Source organism: Ixodes scapularis, unplaced genomic scaffold (genome assembly GCF_016920785.2).
Source record: "Ixodes scapularis isolate PalLabHiFi unplaced genomic scaffold, ASM1692078v2 PGA_scaffold6__148_contigs__length_123643588, whole genome shotgun sequence".
Taxonomy (NCBI): Eukaryota; Metazoa; Arthropoda; class Arachnida; order Ixodida; family Ixodidae; genus Ixodes; species Ixodes scapularis.
Window position 1 is genome coordinate 24,885,377 of NW_024609881.1, and position 18,288 is coordinate 24,903,664.

The following is an 18,288-nucleotide window of genomic DNA, read 5'->3' on the forward strand; positions in this document are numbered from 1 at the left end:
GATTTTACGTAATTTTAAACACCCCCCTCCCCCGAGACGGGAAAAGACGAAGGACGACACAACACAAACCCCCAGTCTCGGGGCTTTGTCTAAAATAATGTTAAATCTTTACCAGCTCGTTTGCACCCTAACTTTTAGTACTGCCAGTTCTCTCAGGGCCCGTTTGCTCGTAGGCCGCTTAACTTTAACCGCAGCAAAAAGTTAACCGCCTTCCCCTATTCGGTGCAGGTACCCAGCCAAGTTTGACGAAGGCTGGACGTGCGATAGCTCCGCATTTTGTTATGGGGTGGTAGCTTGTGCCATCTACAGGTGGTAGCGAATATAAGTGGCTTTCGTGGAACACTTTCTGAAAAAGGGAGACCCGAGTATGCGTGCTGCCAGGTTTTCGCGACTCGGCGCAGCATACGTTTGAGTTTGAGAAACACTTTTGTTGTTGCTCGTGGTATAAATATTGGGTAAGGTAAAACCAAATCAACCAGTGTTTGGCAAATTATTCAATGTTTGCCTGTCTGAAGTCGAGACAAACCTCACTGAAATTTTCTTCCCAGTGCGAAAGGGGACGACAAAGTTTAGTGTTAGAAACAGAAAAGTGAGCAATGAAAGGGGGGCTGCACACGGGCAGCACGTAAGAACTGTACATAAAACCTTCACAAAATTAAAATTGCATACTTTGGCCCCAGAGGAAATCGGAGTGCGCTCTGCTTCCGTGTGCTATCAATGCCCGGCTGATCGAGTCCAAGACGATCCACTAAGATTCCAAAGACGTTGCCATGTTGACAATTGCCACGTCCCTTCAGGGTTAGGAATATCCAGAATTGAAAGACTGTCCATAAAATGGGGCGAGATCATGGCTCATACTTTACGGTTTAAGCGAAATAGGGCAAAGTGAAAGCCTCCCATACCATTCATTGCTGACAAACCTGTCCAATAGCTTAATGTAGTACGCGAGTGCAAGGGTACCCATAGCTTTGGCTTCATTGCCAAGAAAAGTCTCCAAGTATAGTTCCAAACCAAGCGTTGCTCATTGGGAGGGGCACTGCCATCCCTGTTCTGCCAGTCACGCGTAACCTAAAATCCCCCGCCCCTCCTCCCCCCCCCCCCCCCCCTGTAGAAAAATGCAGTTAACTTTCTGCTGCGGTTAAAGTTAACCAGCTGAGTAGCAAACAGTTCCAGCTGGTGCAGTAAAAACGTGAGATCAGTCCCAGCCCCTTCACCACTGTTGTTTTCACCTCGGGGATAGACAGTGTCAACGTACAGTTATATAAAAAGTTAACTGCACAACCCTCAAGGGCTTTGCACTACAAGTCTTGGCTTATTTTCTAAGCTACACTGTCAAGGCAGTTATAATTGCACTACAAGATCTAATCATTGACTCATCTATATGCCTCTGAAACTTTCTGGAGTTTGGTCAGAGACACCTAAAGAAAGGTCATGTTTGAAGTGGAGCTATTAAATCTTATGTGGGTGTACATCCATCCCATTATACATGGCCAGCATCAACATCGCAACAGCTAGACTGCTGCGGTTAGCACGACGGCTGCTGAACACATACCTCCCGCAGTGCACATTTCGCACCACCAAATTTGTGTCTGCCAACAAGCTGGAAATGGCCACCAGCGTGGTGTGATGACATCACGTGCAAGCCGTGTACTGCCTCCGCTGAAGGCTTCTATGGTCCTGGTCAGGGTGTAAGATAGACAGGTGGGGAAACGGCCCATAGAAACCTACCACAGCGCCGTGACCGGATTGTGTACTTGTCTGCTTGCGGGTACCCCCGATTTGCGACAGATGGCGCTGCGGCAAGAAGAAAAAAATTGGAATCGAATTTGCACGGAACTTTATGGGAGAGTGCGCAAAATAAACTGAGAGCACGACAGTCCTCCATTGAAAATCCACGAGAAACCTTCTCCATCAGTTTAACCGGTCGCCAGCGTTCGCCCACTTGGAGTGAGAGTTCGCGGTGGCGCCACAGAAAAAGAGAAAACCAAGGGGGACACAATGCGGTCGCTCATTTGGCTCTCGTTTCACCACCTGTCTATCTTACACCCTGGTCCTTCCTCGCCGTACAGACTTCTTGCCTCTGTGACACGGCTGATGTCACATGCAAGCCATGTATTGGTTTTGCTGGAGGCAAACATATCCTGGTTGTGTTCCCACGGCGTTAGAATTTCCTGACTGCACAGAAGTCTTGCTTTTAGGACACGACCGAAGTCGCATGCATATACCATCTATGCAGAAGGGAATTTTGAGAGTGACTTGTGCAGGGTATGTAAGGACGGGCAACGCTGCAGCATATTGTGTGGGACTGTGAACAACGGGGGCATGAGGCATCGGGGACCCAGGACTGGCCGGAGGACTTCAAGGATGGTGTGATGTGTGTGGACTTGGAGGGACAAAGGGGTTTCGTCCAGCGAACCCGGAGCTTGCTTCACCGGCAGACTGTGCGTAGGTGTGTTGGTGAAGGGGTGACGGAGGGGTAGGGGTTTTCGCAGGACCAATAAAGAGGTTTTCCACCACCACAAATTTGTCTGCTTATTGGCTCTGATTAAAGGATAGTGGGAAGACCTCAAGGTAGCTTGCTTTGAGGTCTACCCGCTATCATCGGAGCTCTGCGTTCTGACGTCACCACAACCCTGCAAAAGAAGCAGACGAACTTGCGCTCTGGATTGCTTTTGCTGGAGGCTTCCATGGTCCTGGTAGTATGGTGCCTGGATCGCGTCTTTGACTGGTGTGTTTACCGCGGCCAAAAAAGTGGTCCCTCGATTTCCGCCTGATGACGTCATGAAGTGTCATGCTGTCGCCGGTCGCGACCCTGGTGGCGTCCCAACAGTTATGGTGTATGTAGAAGATGCCTGTTCTGCTGCAGGTCGCTTTCCACTGTGACAGTTCACGGAAGCTAGTGCAGCCGGAAGTTGGGACGCCTAACGGGACGCCGTGACGACAGCGACACTCGCGTTCGCTCGTGCTTTTTGCCAGCATTTCTACGGCCAACCGCCAGGATCGCGACAGGCAACAGCATGACACTCGCGTCATTTGTTGCCACATCGGGACCACTTTTGATGTATGGGCGGGATAGGACGCTAAACACACCAGTCGAAGACGCGCTCCAGGCACCATACTGGTAGTTTCTGACTACACAGAAGCCTTGCCTCTTGAATACGAGCGTTCATGGCTCCAAGAAAGCTGATTCCCTCTACAGGCCTAGCGCAGTCCGCCCACCGTGCGTCGTGCTCACGCCGGCATTCGCGTGCCCGGTCGTGTGAAGGTGCGGTCACGTGGATGGCGTTTTGTTGGCCTTCCACGCGAGGTAAGTGTTCCAGACGAGGCCGACTCCGCTGGTGAATGGCAGCCGGTAGGGCAGAGGCACCAGGTGGAAGTTGACCAACTGCGCGGCCGGCCACAGCATGTACCCCGTGGTCAGGATGGGCACGTAGTCTTTTCGCAGCATCTGCTTGGTGTCCGACCAGGGCCGCCGCTGGAGGAAGCCCAGGCACGTCAGGAAGCCGGCCAAAAACACCGGGCTGAAGAGGAGCTGATCGACGAGCACCTTCTTGAGGACGCCTCCGCGCGCGCCGAAGACGCGCTCCAGGACCACAAACCAGGTGCGGATGGTGGGTCCGACGAAGCCGACGCCCAGCACGAAGAAGCGAGCTGCCCGGACGACGTCGAGGGACTCTCTCTTCTCGATGGCTTTCTGGGCGATGACGTCGCCGGCGAGCATCAGGCTTCCCGTGGTCAGGATCTGGGTCTTGGCCGGGTGTGCCCGCATCATCCGGCTGTACAGGGACAGCAGCATCGTCGCTGGAGTGGGCGAGTCGACAACCTGAGCGCCGTGTGGCTTTGGTCCACGTGTGGGGAACCGTACCACGTGCGCTACCACACGCAGGGTAGTCAAACAGGTCGAACCTTGGGGAGACTGAAAAGTGTTACACTTCACAGACTTCACACTCCAGTGTCCTGACGGCTCCAGATCAAAGCCACCGCAGGACTATAAAAAGTGCTCCACTCCCCACGGCGACCGCGGAGACAAGACTCGGCACGGGGCACACAGCTGACACAGCGACACCGGCCACACAGCTGCCACAGCCAACACCTGTGGCCAACCAACACCTCCACTACCTCCACACAGCACCCACAGCGACCATGCCGACCACGTGACCGTGCCCTAACTTTTTTTTTCCGAAACCCGAAACGGCCAAAACCTGAACATGCGCTCGGAGCGGCCGAACCACAGGTCACTGCAGCCACGGCAGCCACCAACGGTAGCCACCGCAGTAATAGCCACTGTAGCCACAGTAGCATTGCACTGTAGCCACTCTAGTAGCCACTACTGTAGCCTCTGTAGCCGAGCCCATTTTTAGTCGATGTTGACCAAACCTACGTTCGTCAGCAGGCTCTGCTCGTCAGGCTCTGTTCATCGCGTTCGTGAAAAATAGGTATTTTGCAGTGAAATGTGCTAAACATACTGCTCTACGTCAGTTATGCTTTTTATTTTTAGAAGTTTTTTTTCCTACCACTTTTGTTTTTAGAACAATTTCAAAACCGGAACCGAAATCGAAACCGGTCAGAGCCAACCACCGCAGGACCGCAAAACATACGCGCCAAGAGGAGAGCCTTTGGCTTTCCACACTTATTTTAAAGAACGCACAACCAAATCTGACATAATATATATATATATATTATGACAGGCTAGGTCAACCTGAACTTTTCTCGTAGCCTCAACGAATGGTTGTGGGACCGACGGGCTAGCTGTTATTCAAAACTCTTATGAGAATAGGAAACATTTAGATACTTCCACGAGGCGCTTCTTCGCAGCCCGATATTCACGTCCGATGAGCGTAAAACCATGCCGCGCGTAAGATACCCTGACAAAGAGCAAATACGCGCATTCTGGTATGAATAATTTGGGATGATGACGTCTGCAGGTACGCAATTACCTGATTTATAACGTCCCTACTCACGTGACTTTTTTTTTTTTATTTGATGAAGTCATCGGTTATCTGCTACCTTTTTTATGAATTTTGATGACGTCATTGGTGGTCTTTTGCATCTCTTGTTGTTCCCATCCGCCGTCACGAGCGCCTACGTCATCCTAACTGACGTGGATTTGTGGACGACATCGAACGGGTGGCGCAGGAGAGCGCGGTGGCTAGTAAAACATCATTCATCCTCAGTCATTCACAGGACCTACGCAGCCTTGCTGCGCAGATCACGTGCACTACATCATCGTTATTGAATCCCATGGGATTAATCAGAGTTATTTTGCAGTACACTTCTTGAAGCAGCCACTGCTCGTTTTAGGGCAGCATTTAATTGTCAATTTATACTTTCTTAATCTTTGCATGTACTCAAACAAAAGCCATTCCTTTTGTTTAATTAAATGCTCATTGCAGCATCTGCTTTTAGAACATACGCTGAGCTCATGAAGCACGTAACATGAACACTTAAGGTAGTACAATTTAGATATGGAATATCATTTCGTTTTAGAACTTGATTGTATTCGGTAGTAAATATAATAACTACCGAATTGTGATGGTGTTCGTTGAAGTTTAGAAGGTTGCAGGAAAATTTTACAATTCTTTATACAATTAAAAAAAGCAAAGCTTTAAAATTTAACCGTGCACGTCTATTGCATGTTAATATCATTTCGTATTGGAACTTGATTGTATTCGGTTGTAAATAATAATAACCGAATTGTGATGGTGTTCTTTGAGGTTTAGAAGGTCGCAATAGAACTTTACAATTCTTTATACAATTAAAACAAAGCTTTAAAATTTAATCGTGCACGTCTATGGCATGTTACTAGAAAGTTCTAGGAATACGCACAATCAGCATACGGGCAATAAATAAGCACATTAAAAAAATTAAGTTCAGCTCGTTAAGGTATAAATTAATTTAGTTTTATTTTAAATTTGCAGTGCCTTCGAACAGGTGGAGGTCAATACAGAGGTGTAACAAGACGAGGAATTGACGTATTAAACCCGTGTTGCAGCCCAGCTATCAAATCAAACTTACTTAGAAATTATATATCAGCTATATGACATTGTGAAAGCAAAAAAAAATAAAAAAAAAATTAACTGCCATCGACACACGAGCAACTTATCGGGTCAGACGCATTTTTGAAATACTAGCACAGTTCTATTCAAAATCACTTTCATAAATATTTTTTTTATGCCTGACACGTGCACGTGCTTCATTCGCTCTCCAAGCGTTTTTTTATTATTATTTATTAATTATATTACGCGCTTGCGCTGCGATCAGGCTTGAAACCCCGAAGTTGCGCTGTCAACTCCGTGGGTGTCGTTTCTCCACAGTGCAGCGGAGCTCACAAAGAAGCACACTCAACGAATCTTACTATCCCGTCCGAACACACCAAAATAGCGAAACTCATATTGGATACTGTTCGATTGGTGCGCGTTAATTATTCGAAGTGATAACAGCACGCTTCGAAGATTTTTCACAAGTCTGCCCTAACAAGAAATTTGGCCATTGGCGCAAATTCTTCACATTTTTAGGGAAATTAACTAATTAAGGAAGCGGGATGTGGCAGCAGGGTCGAATTTAAGGGTCAGGTAGGGGGGTCAAATCGACTGGAAAGGCGTACGCATCTGCTGAGAGATCTGCGACGTCACGGCCGCGGGCAAAGCATTGCCCAGATTTATACATTTCTTTCTAAAACTCCGAACTCACCACAAAGTAAAGCTGTGTTTGAAGATTTACCTTGAACTTTTTCTTCTACGAACTACTACAATTCGTTAGCATTTGAGAAGCGCGGGCCCGGAGTCTCGCAGTAGTCATGCTTGCGGTTTGAGCCCGTTCACACATAGTGACCCTGAAGTTTGCTTCCAAGTATCCAGTAAGGTCACGAAGAGGCCCAGTTCAGTGCCCTTAAAAATATTCCGCTTTTTTTTTCTTTTTTTTTTTTTTTTACTATTTGTGCGTGTGAAATCTGCTGAGGAACGTCCGATTCCGACAAACCTTACGACAAAGAGGGGTCTAACCGAAGCCCACAACGCGGTTTGGCCGTAGGCGCCGACAAGGCAATGTCGGACGGTAATGTTCCCTTCACTTGCGCCGCCGCGTTTACAGAAGCTGTAGGTAGTTACGTCGGCGTTCTCATGAGATCGCCAGATCGCCCTGTTTTGGATGATGCAATGCGAGTCAATTTTCGGCGAAAAGCCGAAGCACTACCCTTCGACTGTTGTGATTCCGCCTTAAAATAAAATACCGCCACGTGCTAAAACGAACTAAAAAAAATACGATTAAAATTTGGTTACACTAGCCTGAACCTTATTTTTAAACGAGTTATCAAAACGACCAAACTGTGTCCTCGCTTTGGGTCGCGGGGTTTCCACTCCAACTACGAAACGTGCAATGGCGTATTAATACAGCCTCTCCGCCACATTCCAGGCTGGCGTGGACGGACTACATCATCATTCGTCTCCATGTTTCCATATCAGCAAGATCGACAAATTTCTGCGCGCTGGAAGCCACCAGTATGACGGACTAGTTGTCGTTTCCCGCTCGCACCGCAAGGTGCTTGCACCTTTAACCAACGAAAATGGAGTAAGTAGAAACGCCTGTTACTCCCGATGCCCGCCGAAACCGAGAAACAGCCGCCTGGGAGGCAGGAAACGTGCAGCGCTGTCCGCCATGTTGACGTCACTGTGCAGTTTCAGCCATTTCAGCTGGATCGAGGGGGAAACTTGACTGGAGACAGCGCGTTGAGGCCGTGTCGGGCTGTTAATTGAACATCGCGTCTCCAGCTGTTCATTGAACTGCGTAACTTTCGCGGCGGTAGATGGCAATTAATGTGGAGGTTATGGGGCATTGCAGAATTCGGGGCAAGAGGAGCTGTTTGCGATAATTATTGCCTTTTGTTTTATTTATATTATTATTATTATTATTATTTTTTTTTACTGTACTTAACCGGTAAAATGTGGGGTTCGTCACTACTCTGAGTCATCCATCCAAGCGAGTTCGCGCCTGCGCATCGTTGTTTGCGGAAGTAACCAGAGCGCCCTCACTTCGCAGCCTTTCTTCCGGCATAGCTTCCCGATTCCAGAAAACAGGTGTTGCCAAACTAAAAAGTAGCCAAGTCACGATTTTGTTTAAGATCTTAAAACATTGCTAATGTAATGTGTTTCAAGAGTAATCATGTTTATTCCGGCTCAGCACAGCCTCGGTGACTCATAACACTAGGATGGTACGATGTGGTGAATTCGTAGGATGGCAGCATCATAAAGTCAGCAGCATCATAAAGCAAACAGTAAACTGCAGAGTTGCAGGTTAAGACGTGGTTGTTCCTGGATGCCATATTTGAGGTGACTGCTCGCAGCGCATGCTCGGGAGGGGAAGGAGAAATTATCTTCTCACCGGGACTTCTTTGTGTGTCCTAGATTTACCCAGACGTCGCTATTCTCCCTCTAGAGGATCAACCCTCGATTAAAAATTCACTAAGGCAGCTTTCCCTTCTCTTCTTCCCTGGTGGTGCGGAACGGATGATGTGATGCAGTTCTTCCGGTTCAATGGTTCAAATGTCATGTAGCTTCCACTGCCTTCTGAGCTTAGGGGTGAGAGTATAGGAACCACCGTATCAGAAGCAGACGGTGGCAGGGAGGCTTTTTTTCCCCCCCCGGTAATACACTGCATACTTTTAGGTATACAGTGTGCTACCCGATACGGAAACAGTTTAACAGCATGACGAGCATGTTGGCTCTGTGTAAAGAAACTACTGTTCTTTCTATAATTGCCATCTCTCATCAGTTAACACTTGCTAAAATTAAAACTACCCGTGTAAAGCCACGAGAAACACAGTTGCCAACAACGCAAAATAATAAAATAATAGTTGCAACTGTTTTTGGATAGAGCCATTGAGCTTTGCTCATACGAGCCGGTACTCAATCGCTCGGCGAGATATCGACAATCTGCCAATCTGCCTCCCTCGACGTCTGTACTCACCGGAAACGTTCGCAATCTGCCATTGTCCAGGGAATCTGCACGTCAAGTGCTCTCCAAGATAATACTCTGAAAACTTGCGGAAAAACTAGCTTAAAGACAGTTCTGGCACGCCAGTGAATGCTTATCGCGGTCCTTACATAAACTACTTTTACCGAAAAACATGGTTGCACTTGAGACAAGGACAAAGTAGGGAACAACCAGAAATTGTGTGCTCTATGGGGGTGCAGGTGTTTAGTAACCCCAGATTCAGGCACATAGCCAGGATTTTGCTTGGGGGGGGGGGGGGGGGGGGGGGAGGTGAGGTGAGGTGGAGGTGTCCTGCCCATGACAAAATGCTGTATGAGGGGGAGGGGGGAGAGGAGGCCCCAGCAAAATGAAAGATTTTTTTTTGGGGAGGGGGCGGTGGGAGGGGCTTGGGTTCCATGGCCCCCCCCCCCCCCCCCCCCCCCCCCCCACCGGCTACGTACCTGCCCAGATTAACTTCAGATTCTCTCGATCGTCTCCAACACAGTGCTCTGTGTTGTCCAGTCTCCTACTTTGTCCTCGTCTCCAACACTACCATCTTTGTGAATACCCAGTACCAACTCGCCCAACAATCTATTTTTCCTGGTCTGGAAATTTCGGCAATTTAAGCCCTAGGAAATTGTGTCACCCCAATCTATATGGGAATAAAAATATAAAAAGAAAAAATGAAAATGATGTTGGATGGAGGTTTTATCCTTGGCAGTGTTAATCTTTGTGGCTTTGAACACAACTCGGTGACCTTCTGCAGGTCGGCAGAGATGCATAGAATCGTGAAGTTGAGCCGAACAACCACCCGGAACCAAAAGCCGTTAGACACGGCAAATTGGTATCCTTGTGTGCTCCACGGAGGTGCAGGTGTTTCTGAAGCAGCACCTTTAGGTTTACAGCTCTGTTCCTTTTCCATTTGCTAGGGCATGGGTTCCCAAACTGGACTTCCCAGAGTACCGTCGGGGGTTCTGCAGAATAGCCTCGGAATAACCTCAAAGTAGCTTCAGAGTAATCTCAAATTTACTAGACCGTCTCTGTTCCTATGTAAAGCGTTTCTCCTGTTTAAGCAGTTTAAGAAAATTAAGCTGCCCACTGAAGCATGACTATTAGCCAATCACTCCCTAGTATGTGGATTGTTGTTTAGAGGGCCCATCTTACTGTATCAATGACAAGACCAGGAAGTATTCCTCGTCCCCCGATTGAGGGATGGGCGTTCCTCGTGATAGAAAGCTACGAGAATGCATGCTCTTGGGCAGTAGTTCTCAAACTAAGGTCCTCAAGAGCGTTTGTAAGTACCTGTGCCCCCCCCCAAAAAAAAAAATGCTTTTGAGAAGTTTTTTTTTTATGCCATTCCACAAAATCTTTGTTGCATAATGCATTGAAGGTCCCCAATTGGCGTCTGAGTGTCTCGCAAGTCAGTGACAGCCGAAAGTTTGAGAACAACTGCTCTTGGGGCATGAGTATTGTGCACTGTCATTCTAGTAGCCCCTTTCTGCAGGCAAAAGGCTGCCAACAATATTTTTTTCACTGCCTTTTTTTTTTAAATACCAGGAGTTTGCTTTGTATTTTTGTGGAGCAAAGGTATTCCTAAAATATACCTTCGCCGAAAATTTGAGATCATTAGCAAGTGCTGCCTCTATTATCAGCAACCCTCCTATCTACCGATTGTGATCAGGCGTAAAAAAATGTTAATTTGCATTTGTTTTGGGCCAGTAATTTTAACAATGAACACTGCTTGTTCCAATCATGAGCTTATCATTATTCACGTTTTGTTGGTTCAATGAGCATCAACTTTTGCTAGCGCTAGTACAAACGGTTTGAGGTTTTCGGTCAGCTTGTCGCAGTGTGCCCGACTAGGTTGTCTTTTGGCACGGTTACACATGGATCACACTGAGGGTGAGCGTGGCATGCCTGCCAATAGTCTCCCAGGTCACCTGTACAATGTATGCATTCTGACCATTGCGTACGATTGGCAGGAAAGGTTGAGGAAAGATGCGGAAAATATGGTTTTCGGTGCCAAACCTGCTGTATGTTCAGCCACTGCCCCCATTACACCAGAAATATCTATACGAGTAGATTGTTGTGTACGAAAGTCGCTTCGTTTGCAAGCTTTTGTGTTGGAGTATTAAGAAAGGTTATACTGAAAATGGTCCCTTTTCACCGAGAATGTTGAGAGCAAAAAGTTTGGACAACAGTTTATTAATGAGAAAAAATAATGCCACGACAAGGACAAGCAGAATGGAACAGGACAAGCGCCAACTGGGAACAGATTTTACTGCATGCGAAAAACATTGCTGATTATAGTTGGGGAGAGGTTAAGAACGGAGTAGAAGCTCTGCCTCCAGCACAAGCTCGTTGCTTCGGTTGCATGTGCTGCAAAGTGTTATCAAAGGCAGAGCATTCTGCCTTTCAACATGTCGCCGACTATAACGCACTTCAGCTTGTCTGTATTTGTAGCACAATTTGTTCTTGATATGTTTACCGAACTAGGCGAGCGGTCCATGTTAGTGCAGTTTATTAAAATTGCGTCTAATCTGCAGATGTTGACACTTTTTTTTTTTTTATGTTTAAGGGTAGAAGGGCGATGCTATCGGCAGGCGGTTACTTGGTGCCCACACAGAATGGCGGTGACACGTTTCTGGGGAAGGCCAAGTGGCACTTGTAACCGATGTTGCGGCGCCGTGCAGGTTCCCGGGCTGTTATGCCTCGCTGCTCGCCCCTACTTTGGCAAGACGAACGAAGGTTGTCTACTGCCCGTACCAAGCGTCGTCGGTTTCCACATCCCCGAGACAGACCAAATCCAAACCAGCAAGCGCCGTGAGCCACAGACGACATGGAAGTCGACTGGGACTTGGACTCGGTGCTGGAGCTCTGCTGCTCCAAGCTGAGCCCCGAAGTCGAGCTGCCAACGCTCGACGATGAAGGTGGGTCGCTCGTACCCGCGTGGGTCAGTTGCGTCCCCGGCAAAGATGCGAGCTTCCCCAGCTGCCAATTGGGCCCCGCGGCTTTCTGGCACACAAGCGCCGTTCTCCCACGAGAATTTGGCCCCTTGGCGAATCCACGATTGAGCAATGTTTTGACGAGATTCTCACTTGCACACTGATAGCGGAAAAGGTGTCTGCTTTTGAGGGCTCGTCTCGGGTGCTCGTTTTTTTATTCACCATTCCAGCTTGGGTACATTAGCAAAACAATTCAAAATTTGCGAGAGAAGTCTGGGTTGTTGATTGCTTTCAACGTAAAACAACAGACTATCACAACAAATTTGTGTTAATTCAGGTGAGCTGTTGTGTGCTCAACATGATGGTGGACCCTGACTCTGGGGTGGATAAAAAAAGCAAAACAGTAAAAGAGACAGAAAATACTTTGAGCCTTTCCACTCTGGTGAGGAAGGAAGGCCAGCAATGCTGTACTATGGTGGGAGTGAAGTAATGGCTGGCCACAAGTCGGCAAGCCAGAGTGGAAAGGCTGGAAAGTTTGCCGCCGTCACTCATAGATGGCGGTAGCTGTCCAGAGTTTTATGTTTTCATTTGTTTGCTGACGGACACGATCCTGCGGAAACTAGCCCTTAACAGCTGCACTGTAAAAATGACGGTCATTGTTTTAGCTTGCATCTGATATTCTTTGCCATTGCATTCAGTTTATGGCAGACCTCTTTTCAGTTCTATTGGCAGCAGACGAATTAATTTTTCAGTTTTATTTCCATCTGCGAATGACAACTTGAAGCATACAAACCCCCGTGATTCATTCAGATTAGCAGACGGGTCGTCTGTTCTACGCGGTTTCACCTTATGGTGTACTGCTAAGGGACTCCACGAGCCATCTAAGCCTGCTCAGTGCCGTGCAGCCTCTGGGAGAGGTGCACCAGAGCTGTGTGTAGAGAGAGCTTGGTCAATGGGAGACGCGTGCTGAGCCAGGGCATGCACCAGATGAGGAAAGGGCATGACATGCTCTCTTGGTTAACCAGAAGCCAAAAAGAATCTCCTAGCAGTGGCAGCGAGAAACAGTTTTCATCATAGGTATATGTTTTTAATAATCAGGTAAGAGTTAAATGTAGTAGCTCTTCATGGTTGAAAATAGGGTGCACATGATGTTTTGATAATGATCATGCGGAAAAATGTAAGAAACGAATGTGTTGCTGGACAGAGTGTGACCGCTCGGTCGGCAGATTCCCGGCCCTCGGCACCGGGCATACGGATTATGTCGATCGTTCCGTTAGTTGCGCTCTTCTACCATGATTTAGGATGACCGTGACTGAAACATCACTTCAACCATATTTTCATGCACCGAGAGTTACTCTGACGTACTTGTTAAGTTTGTTTCTCGCGACCACCGCCAGGGTAATATTTCCAACTTCTGGTTGGCCACATTTGAATTTGTGAAGACGCCCTGGAACACGCCCAGCCGCTTTTGGCGAATGGTGCCTCCTCCTTTCCCTCCTATACTTCCCGATGAATGGCCATACTCTCTACATATACTGCTCTGGGGTGCACAGACACACTAAGCCCATAGTCATGCCTTACCTTTACAATGTTGGATTGGCTGGGTCGGCTTACTCAGTTGTGGCCAAATTAGACCACTCTTGTTGCGAGCTGAATCGGACCCTAGTGGCACCACCTATTGCATCTCCTGGCATTGTCTCGCAGGGCATCTTGACTGGCTGGACGAGAAGGTGGACTTGTCCGCGTGGGCGGACCTGGACTTCCCGGATGACCTGCCTCCGGCAGCGATGACGGAAGCCGGCCACCCGCCCTTCGCCGACCGCCACCTGCCTCGCGTCTCCAGCGGACCTCCCAAGTCTGAGGACCCGTGGCAGTCCGCCGAGACGGCCTACTTTCCCTCGCCCGAATACATCTCCCCACCAGACTCCCCCGGCACGCCAGTGGCCATCGTCCCCAACGTCGACATCTTCCTCAACCTGAGTCCAGCGTCCTCCATCGAGACCTCTGTCCGTTCGCCGGACGCCGAATCTTTGGACGGCCTCCCGGGAGACGCGGACCCTTCCAACGACTTCCCGCCAGAAGATGCATCCAAACATGCGGCCGCGGAGTACAACTCCCCGTCGCCGCCCTACTCTCCGACGCTCCAGAGTCCGGAGTGCTCTTGCCTGGCTTCGTCGCAAAATGCCGACGAGATGGAGTCGACCGGCGTCGCAGAGTCTTTTCCGGAAATCATTGAGGAAGTCGTCGCGGCGCCCTCGACCTCCATGGACCTCCAGATGGAGTGCCAGGATGATCCAACGGACCGCGATTTTGTCCCCGAAGAGTCCGAGTCCGAAGAGGAGCGTCCGAAGGCACGGCGGCCCGGCCCCAAGCGGGGCCGCGCAAAGAAGTCGCAGCAGCAGCGGCGGAAGCGGAAGGCCGCGGACGCGGGAAGCCGTCGGGAGCGCAAGCGCCTGCAGAACAAAGACGCCGCCACGCGGTACCGTCGAAAGAAGAAGCAGGAGTGCGACGTGGTGGAGGAGGAGTTCCAGGAGTTGAGTCGGATCAACGACAACCTCAAGGCGGAAGCGGCGCGCGTGGGGAACGAGGTCTCGTACCTCAAGGGCCTCATGCGAGAGCTGTTCCGCGCCAAGGGCCTTCTCCCGTAGGCCCCCCGCCACGTCCGCACCCGCGAGGCCTTTCGCCCTTGAGTGAGGATGGGACATTGGTGCGGCGGTCGCCGGGTGTGCTGCTATACTTATTATCTACCGTCTACATTTATCATCTGTTATCCCTCCTGGGTTATTCTTGTGCGCTCTCATTTACATAATGGAATAAAAACGAAAGGTTACAACCGTTTTGCTCCCTCGTGTGTTTCTTTACACGTACCGAGCGTGCAGCCGTCCCGCAGCACGTGCCACTTTCCTTTTGTTATGCTTTGGCTGCACGTGCGATCGAGCGTTGTAAAAGCAGAGCTGGAGGCTGACCGTCGACTGGGCTTTTAATCTGTTACCAATTGTTGCTAATAGAGGTGCTCCTCCTCGTCGGCCACTTCTCCATGCACCTCTGTGCAAATCTGTGAAGCTCGTCCTGCCGTGTGGCCCTACTGCATTTTTGCTCTCCAAATTTTGGGGTGGGCATTTGGTGCATATGTTATGGCAGTTTGGCTAGGTTTTTTCCTTGCCATATAATTCTGCATTTTCAGAGTGTATTTCTCGTGAATCTGGGGAGCTTTTTTCTAAATTTTTCAATGAAAATTTAGAATTTTTTTTTTTTTTAAGATTGCATTTTTCTAATTCTGGGTTTATTTAATTGTGCTTTTAAACTGAAAAAAAAAAAAAAAAAAAAATTGGGTACCATGATCTGTTGTACCGAAGGAACATCGACATACTAAAAGGCAAACCATTTTTGTCAGTTGTTTGAGATACCAAAGAAGTGGCATATGAGGACCACTGACTCTGTGCTCTTCTAAGTTTATTTGTAAAACCCAATGTATTTTTTGCTTTATATTGTCGTTTTGATCTTGATATCAGTTTCTAGAATAAATCCGAATTGACGAAAAACGTACCGGCGAGTGTTCTTAGGATTTTTTCAGATTTATTCAAAAGGCATTGCCCTACATATAACCTTTGTGTGGTAGTGGGAAGGAGAAGTTGACCTTGAGAGAACGCTGTCCCATTTGGGGACGCGAAAGTAGAGTTGCCGCTATCTGCTTTCGTGTGGTGTTGCACAGTAAAGGCCCGTTCACACTTGCGACTTGGGACAGTCGCTGGAGCGACAAGTGACTGGCGACCACCACTGTTCACACCTGATTGAACGCGAGCCGGCTGAAAGGTTTTTCTGATCAGAGGTGCCGGCAGGAAAAAAACAAGAAAACGTAATGGTGCTTCGGAACGTAAAACAACGGCTATATGCACGCTCCCTCAACCGGGATATTTTTGGTACCTGCCATGCCGAAAATGTCGCCGATCTCGTTTTAGGCCTGCAGCTTTTTGCCCCGATCCTTGTGGTCGGGGCGCCACTTATTGTAAAGAAACAAATAGTCTGACAGCATTAATAAGAGCTTCCGCGGAGAACTCCATGCCAGTGACCGCCGCCGTGCGCGCGTCGCTATTTCCTGCGGGTAGCAGTGCCAGATGTAAACAAACGCAAACACCACTTCCGACGAGACTCTGATTGCTTCCGCCGTCCAGCGACTCGGTTTTGCGACTTGAGAAATCGGTCAAGGAGCGACTGCCTAAAATCGGTTGCTACCAACCTGTCTTGGTCACTCCGCGGCCAAAAACCAGTCGCCAGCCGCTGGTCACTCCAGCGACTGTCGCAAGTGTGAACGGGCCTTAAAGGGGCCCTGCAATCATATTTAAGCGTCTAACTTTTTTGCGGTTTCCACGTCTCTCGAGGTTCGGGCAAGCCAGCGGGCACGGAGAGAGTAACTAAATATCAGTGCGTCATATTTTAACCGGACGACGCGGAAACCTCCTCCGCCGACGAGGGCGACCTGCGGTACCGAAAGCGCGCGAAATGTGACGTCTTTGGTCCTGGGCTTACTACTGGTCAGAGCTGCTAGAAGCTTCTTTTTAGTCGAAATACAAAACAAGTGGCGCGAACCGTTTCAATATTTTATAAAAGTAGTTTTTGTTCAGTATTTTAGATCAGGAAAGAAACAAATGCAGTTTATAAAGTACGGAAGCAAGAAATGACCCGTCGACATACCCGCCACCAAGCGATGGAAAAGGCGGCGCATACTAGGAATGAGTAGTGGCATCAGGCGCCGACACGGAAAGATCCCGGATGTACGCGGCGGCGCTGCGGTCGTTTACGGAGTGGAGGATCCGACCGGCTCCGAGCGTTCCGAAGGCCTTCAGCGAGTAGCTTTGTCTTGCGTTTTGGCCATTTCGCGGTATGGCAGCGCGAAGTGGCTCCCATTCTGAACAGGTCGTTACCCCGTGTTTGCTGTCGTTTGTGGCCAATGAAGTGTTATGCCGAATTAGTGTTTAATCGCACAGCAAATGCAGTGAGAGCCACTCTGGCTGCCTGCTGTATACAGCCTATCCAGAACTCTGCAGAACACGCTTTAGTGGCGCCCTCTCGCGCCGTCGACACGCATGCGGCAGCCGTGAGCGCTCGCTGAGCTGACTATCCCTCCTCTAGTTCACGGCCACTCAAGCAAACAAGGACGTCATGAGGGAGGTTATTTTTTGCTTGCTTTTGTAATTTTAATTTGCCTATAACTTTTAAAATAAAGCGAATTTCGAGAAAAGAAAAGTTACATTACGTTACTACGGTCAGTGCGCTCAGGTTTGGTGCAAATTAAAAACCAGTAAAAAAGTGCTTGCAGGGCCCCTTTAAGATGCGTGTGTCAACACAGGACATCGAAATTGCTTGCAAGGTACCATTAAGTTGCACTGCTCGTGCACACCGGCTTGAAATACTATGTCTGAAGCATGCGAGAGAAAAAAAAAAGCTAATTCAGGATAGAGCATTGAAGGCACAGCACTGGTCGACGCTACTCTTCTGCCATAGGGTGTTGTCGAACAAGAACCTGTGTCTAAGGGCAGAGCTGTCCTTGGAATTCGAGGATGCACTAGCACCACCTGGCAGCCGGCACCTGATGCAAGGCACACGCAGAGCCGTTTATACCGAGAGAATTTGGCCGATGGGCGGAGCTTATGGCCCCCCTGGAACGAGCGGGCTTCGCAATAACACAACATGTCGTGTTATCTCATAGGTAGACGACGATGCTTCGTTAAGCGTCTGCAACACGACATGGTGGAGGCAACATACCGCGAAAGTCGCTGGTTTATGAAAGAGCAGTTTCTCCTTCATCTCTTGGCGAGACAATCCAAATTCCCGGTGACGAGTTGCTTTATAAAGATATTTCTCGAATACAGAGATTTCGTTATCCACACATTGGCTAAACGAGCCCACGTATTCGCACCGCCACCACGTGCCGCGTCGGTGACATTGAAAACATATTTTTCTGTCTTTAAATATGCAAAAACGACAAATCTGTGGAGATAAGCATGATAACACACAGTGCCAAAGATGCTTAGTATATTGGTAAGGAACGCTTTCACTATGATGATGCTTCGCAGAGATCTTGGTGCAACTGGTTTAGAACGACCCTTTCGAAGATTTGAATGGACCGAAATGGCGATTGCCACGGCAACCGAGACTGATCTGCGAATCAACTTACAAGGTTTGGTCGTCTGTATGTTAGTATTTGTTTGTGTCTGGCTAGCAGGCAGGGCGCTACTTCCCCAGGATCTAGTGACTAGTACATACCGCCGTCACTGTCGTCGTGGCGTCCCAACTTGTGGCCGAGCAAACTGTGGGGTTGAAGGGTGACCTGAGTGTGTTCCAGACACTGAAAGTCCTCGTAAACCCCTGCCAGGAC

General features: G+C 48.8%; 2 protein-coding genes across 2 annotated transcripts; one reads left to right on the forward strand and one right to left on the reverse strand.

Annotated features, from left to right (window-relative positions):
• Positions 1-3,187: 3,187 nt before the first annotated feature.
• LOC8052399 (protein Mpv17-like) lies at positions 3,188-4,100 on the reverse strand. Its single transcript, XM_029967278.2, has one exon. It carries the CDS (start codon positions 3,794-3,796, stop codon positions 3,272-3,274), a length of 525 nt encoding a protein of 174 aa, XP_029823138.1. The 5' UTR covers positions 3,797-4,100; the 3' UTR covers positions 3,188-3,271.
• Positions 4,101-7,413: 3,313 nt separating this feature from the next.
• Positions 7,414-14,749, forward strand: LOC8052156 (activating transcription factor of chaperone). Its single transcript, XM_029967345.4, has 3 exons — positions 7,414-7,566; positions 11,661-11,897; positions 13,617-14,749. The coding sequence occupies exons 2-3, from the start codon at positions 11,807-11,809 to the stop codon at positions 14,558-14,560; spliced, it is 1,035 nt and encodes a 344-aa protein (XP_029823205.2). The 5' UTR covers positions 7,414-7,566; positions 11,661-11,806; the 3' UTR covers positions 14,561-14,749.
• Positions 14,750-18,288: the final 3,539 nt, after the last annotated feature.

Excerpts from the sequence above, each read along its gene's own strand:
- LOC8052399 (XM_029967278.2), bottom strand. The coding sequence starts at position 3,796 with ATGCTGCTGTCCCTGTACAGCCGGATGATGCGGGCACACCCGGCCAAG.
- LOC8052156 (XM_029967345.4), top strand. The coding sequence starts at position 11,807 with ATGGAAGTCGACTGGGACTTGGACTCGGTGCTGGAGCTCTGCTGCTCC. Across the intron at positions 11,898-13,616 it reads GCCAACGCTCGACGATGAAG|GGCATCTTGACTGGCTGGAC; the intron begins GTGGGTCGCTCG and ends ATTGTCTCGCAG.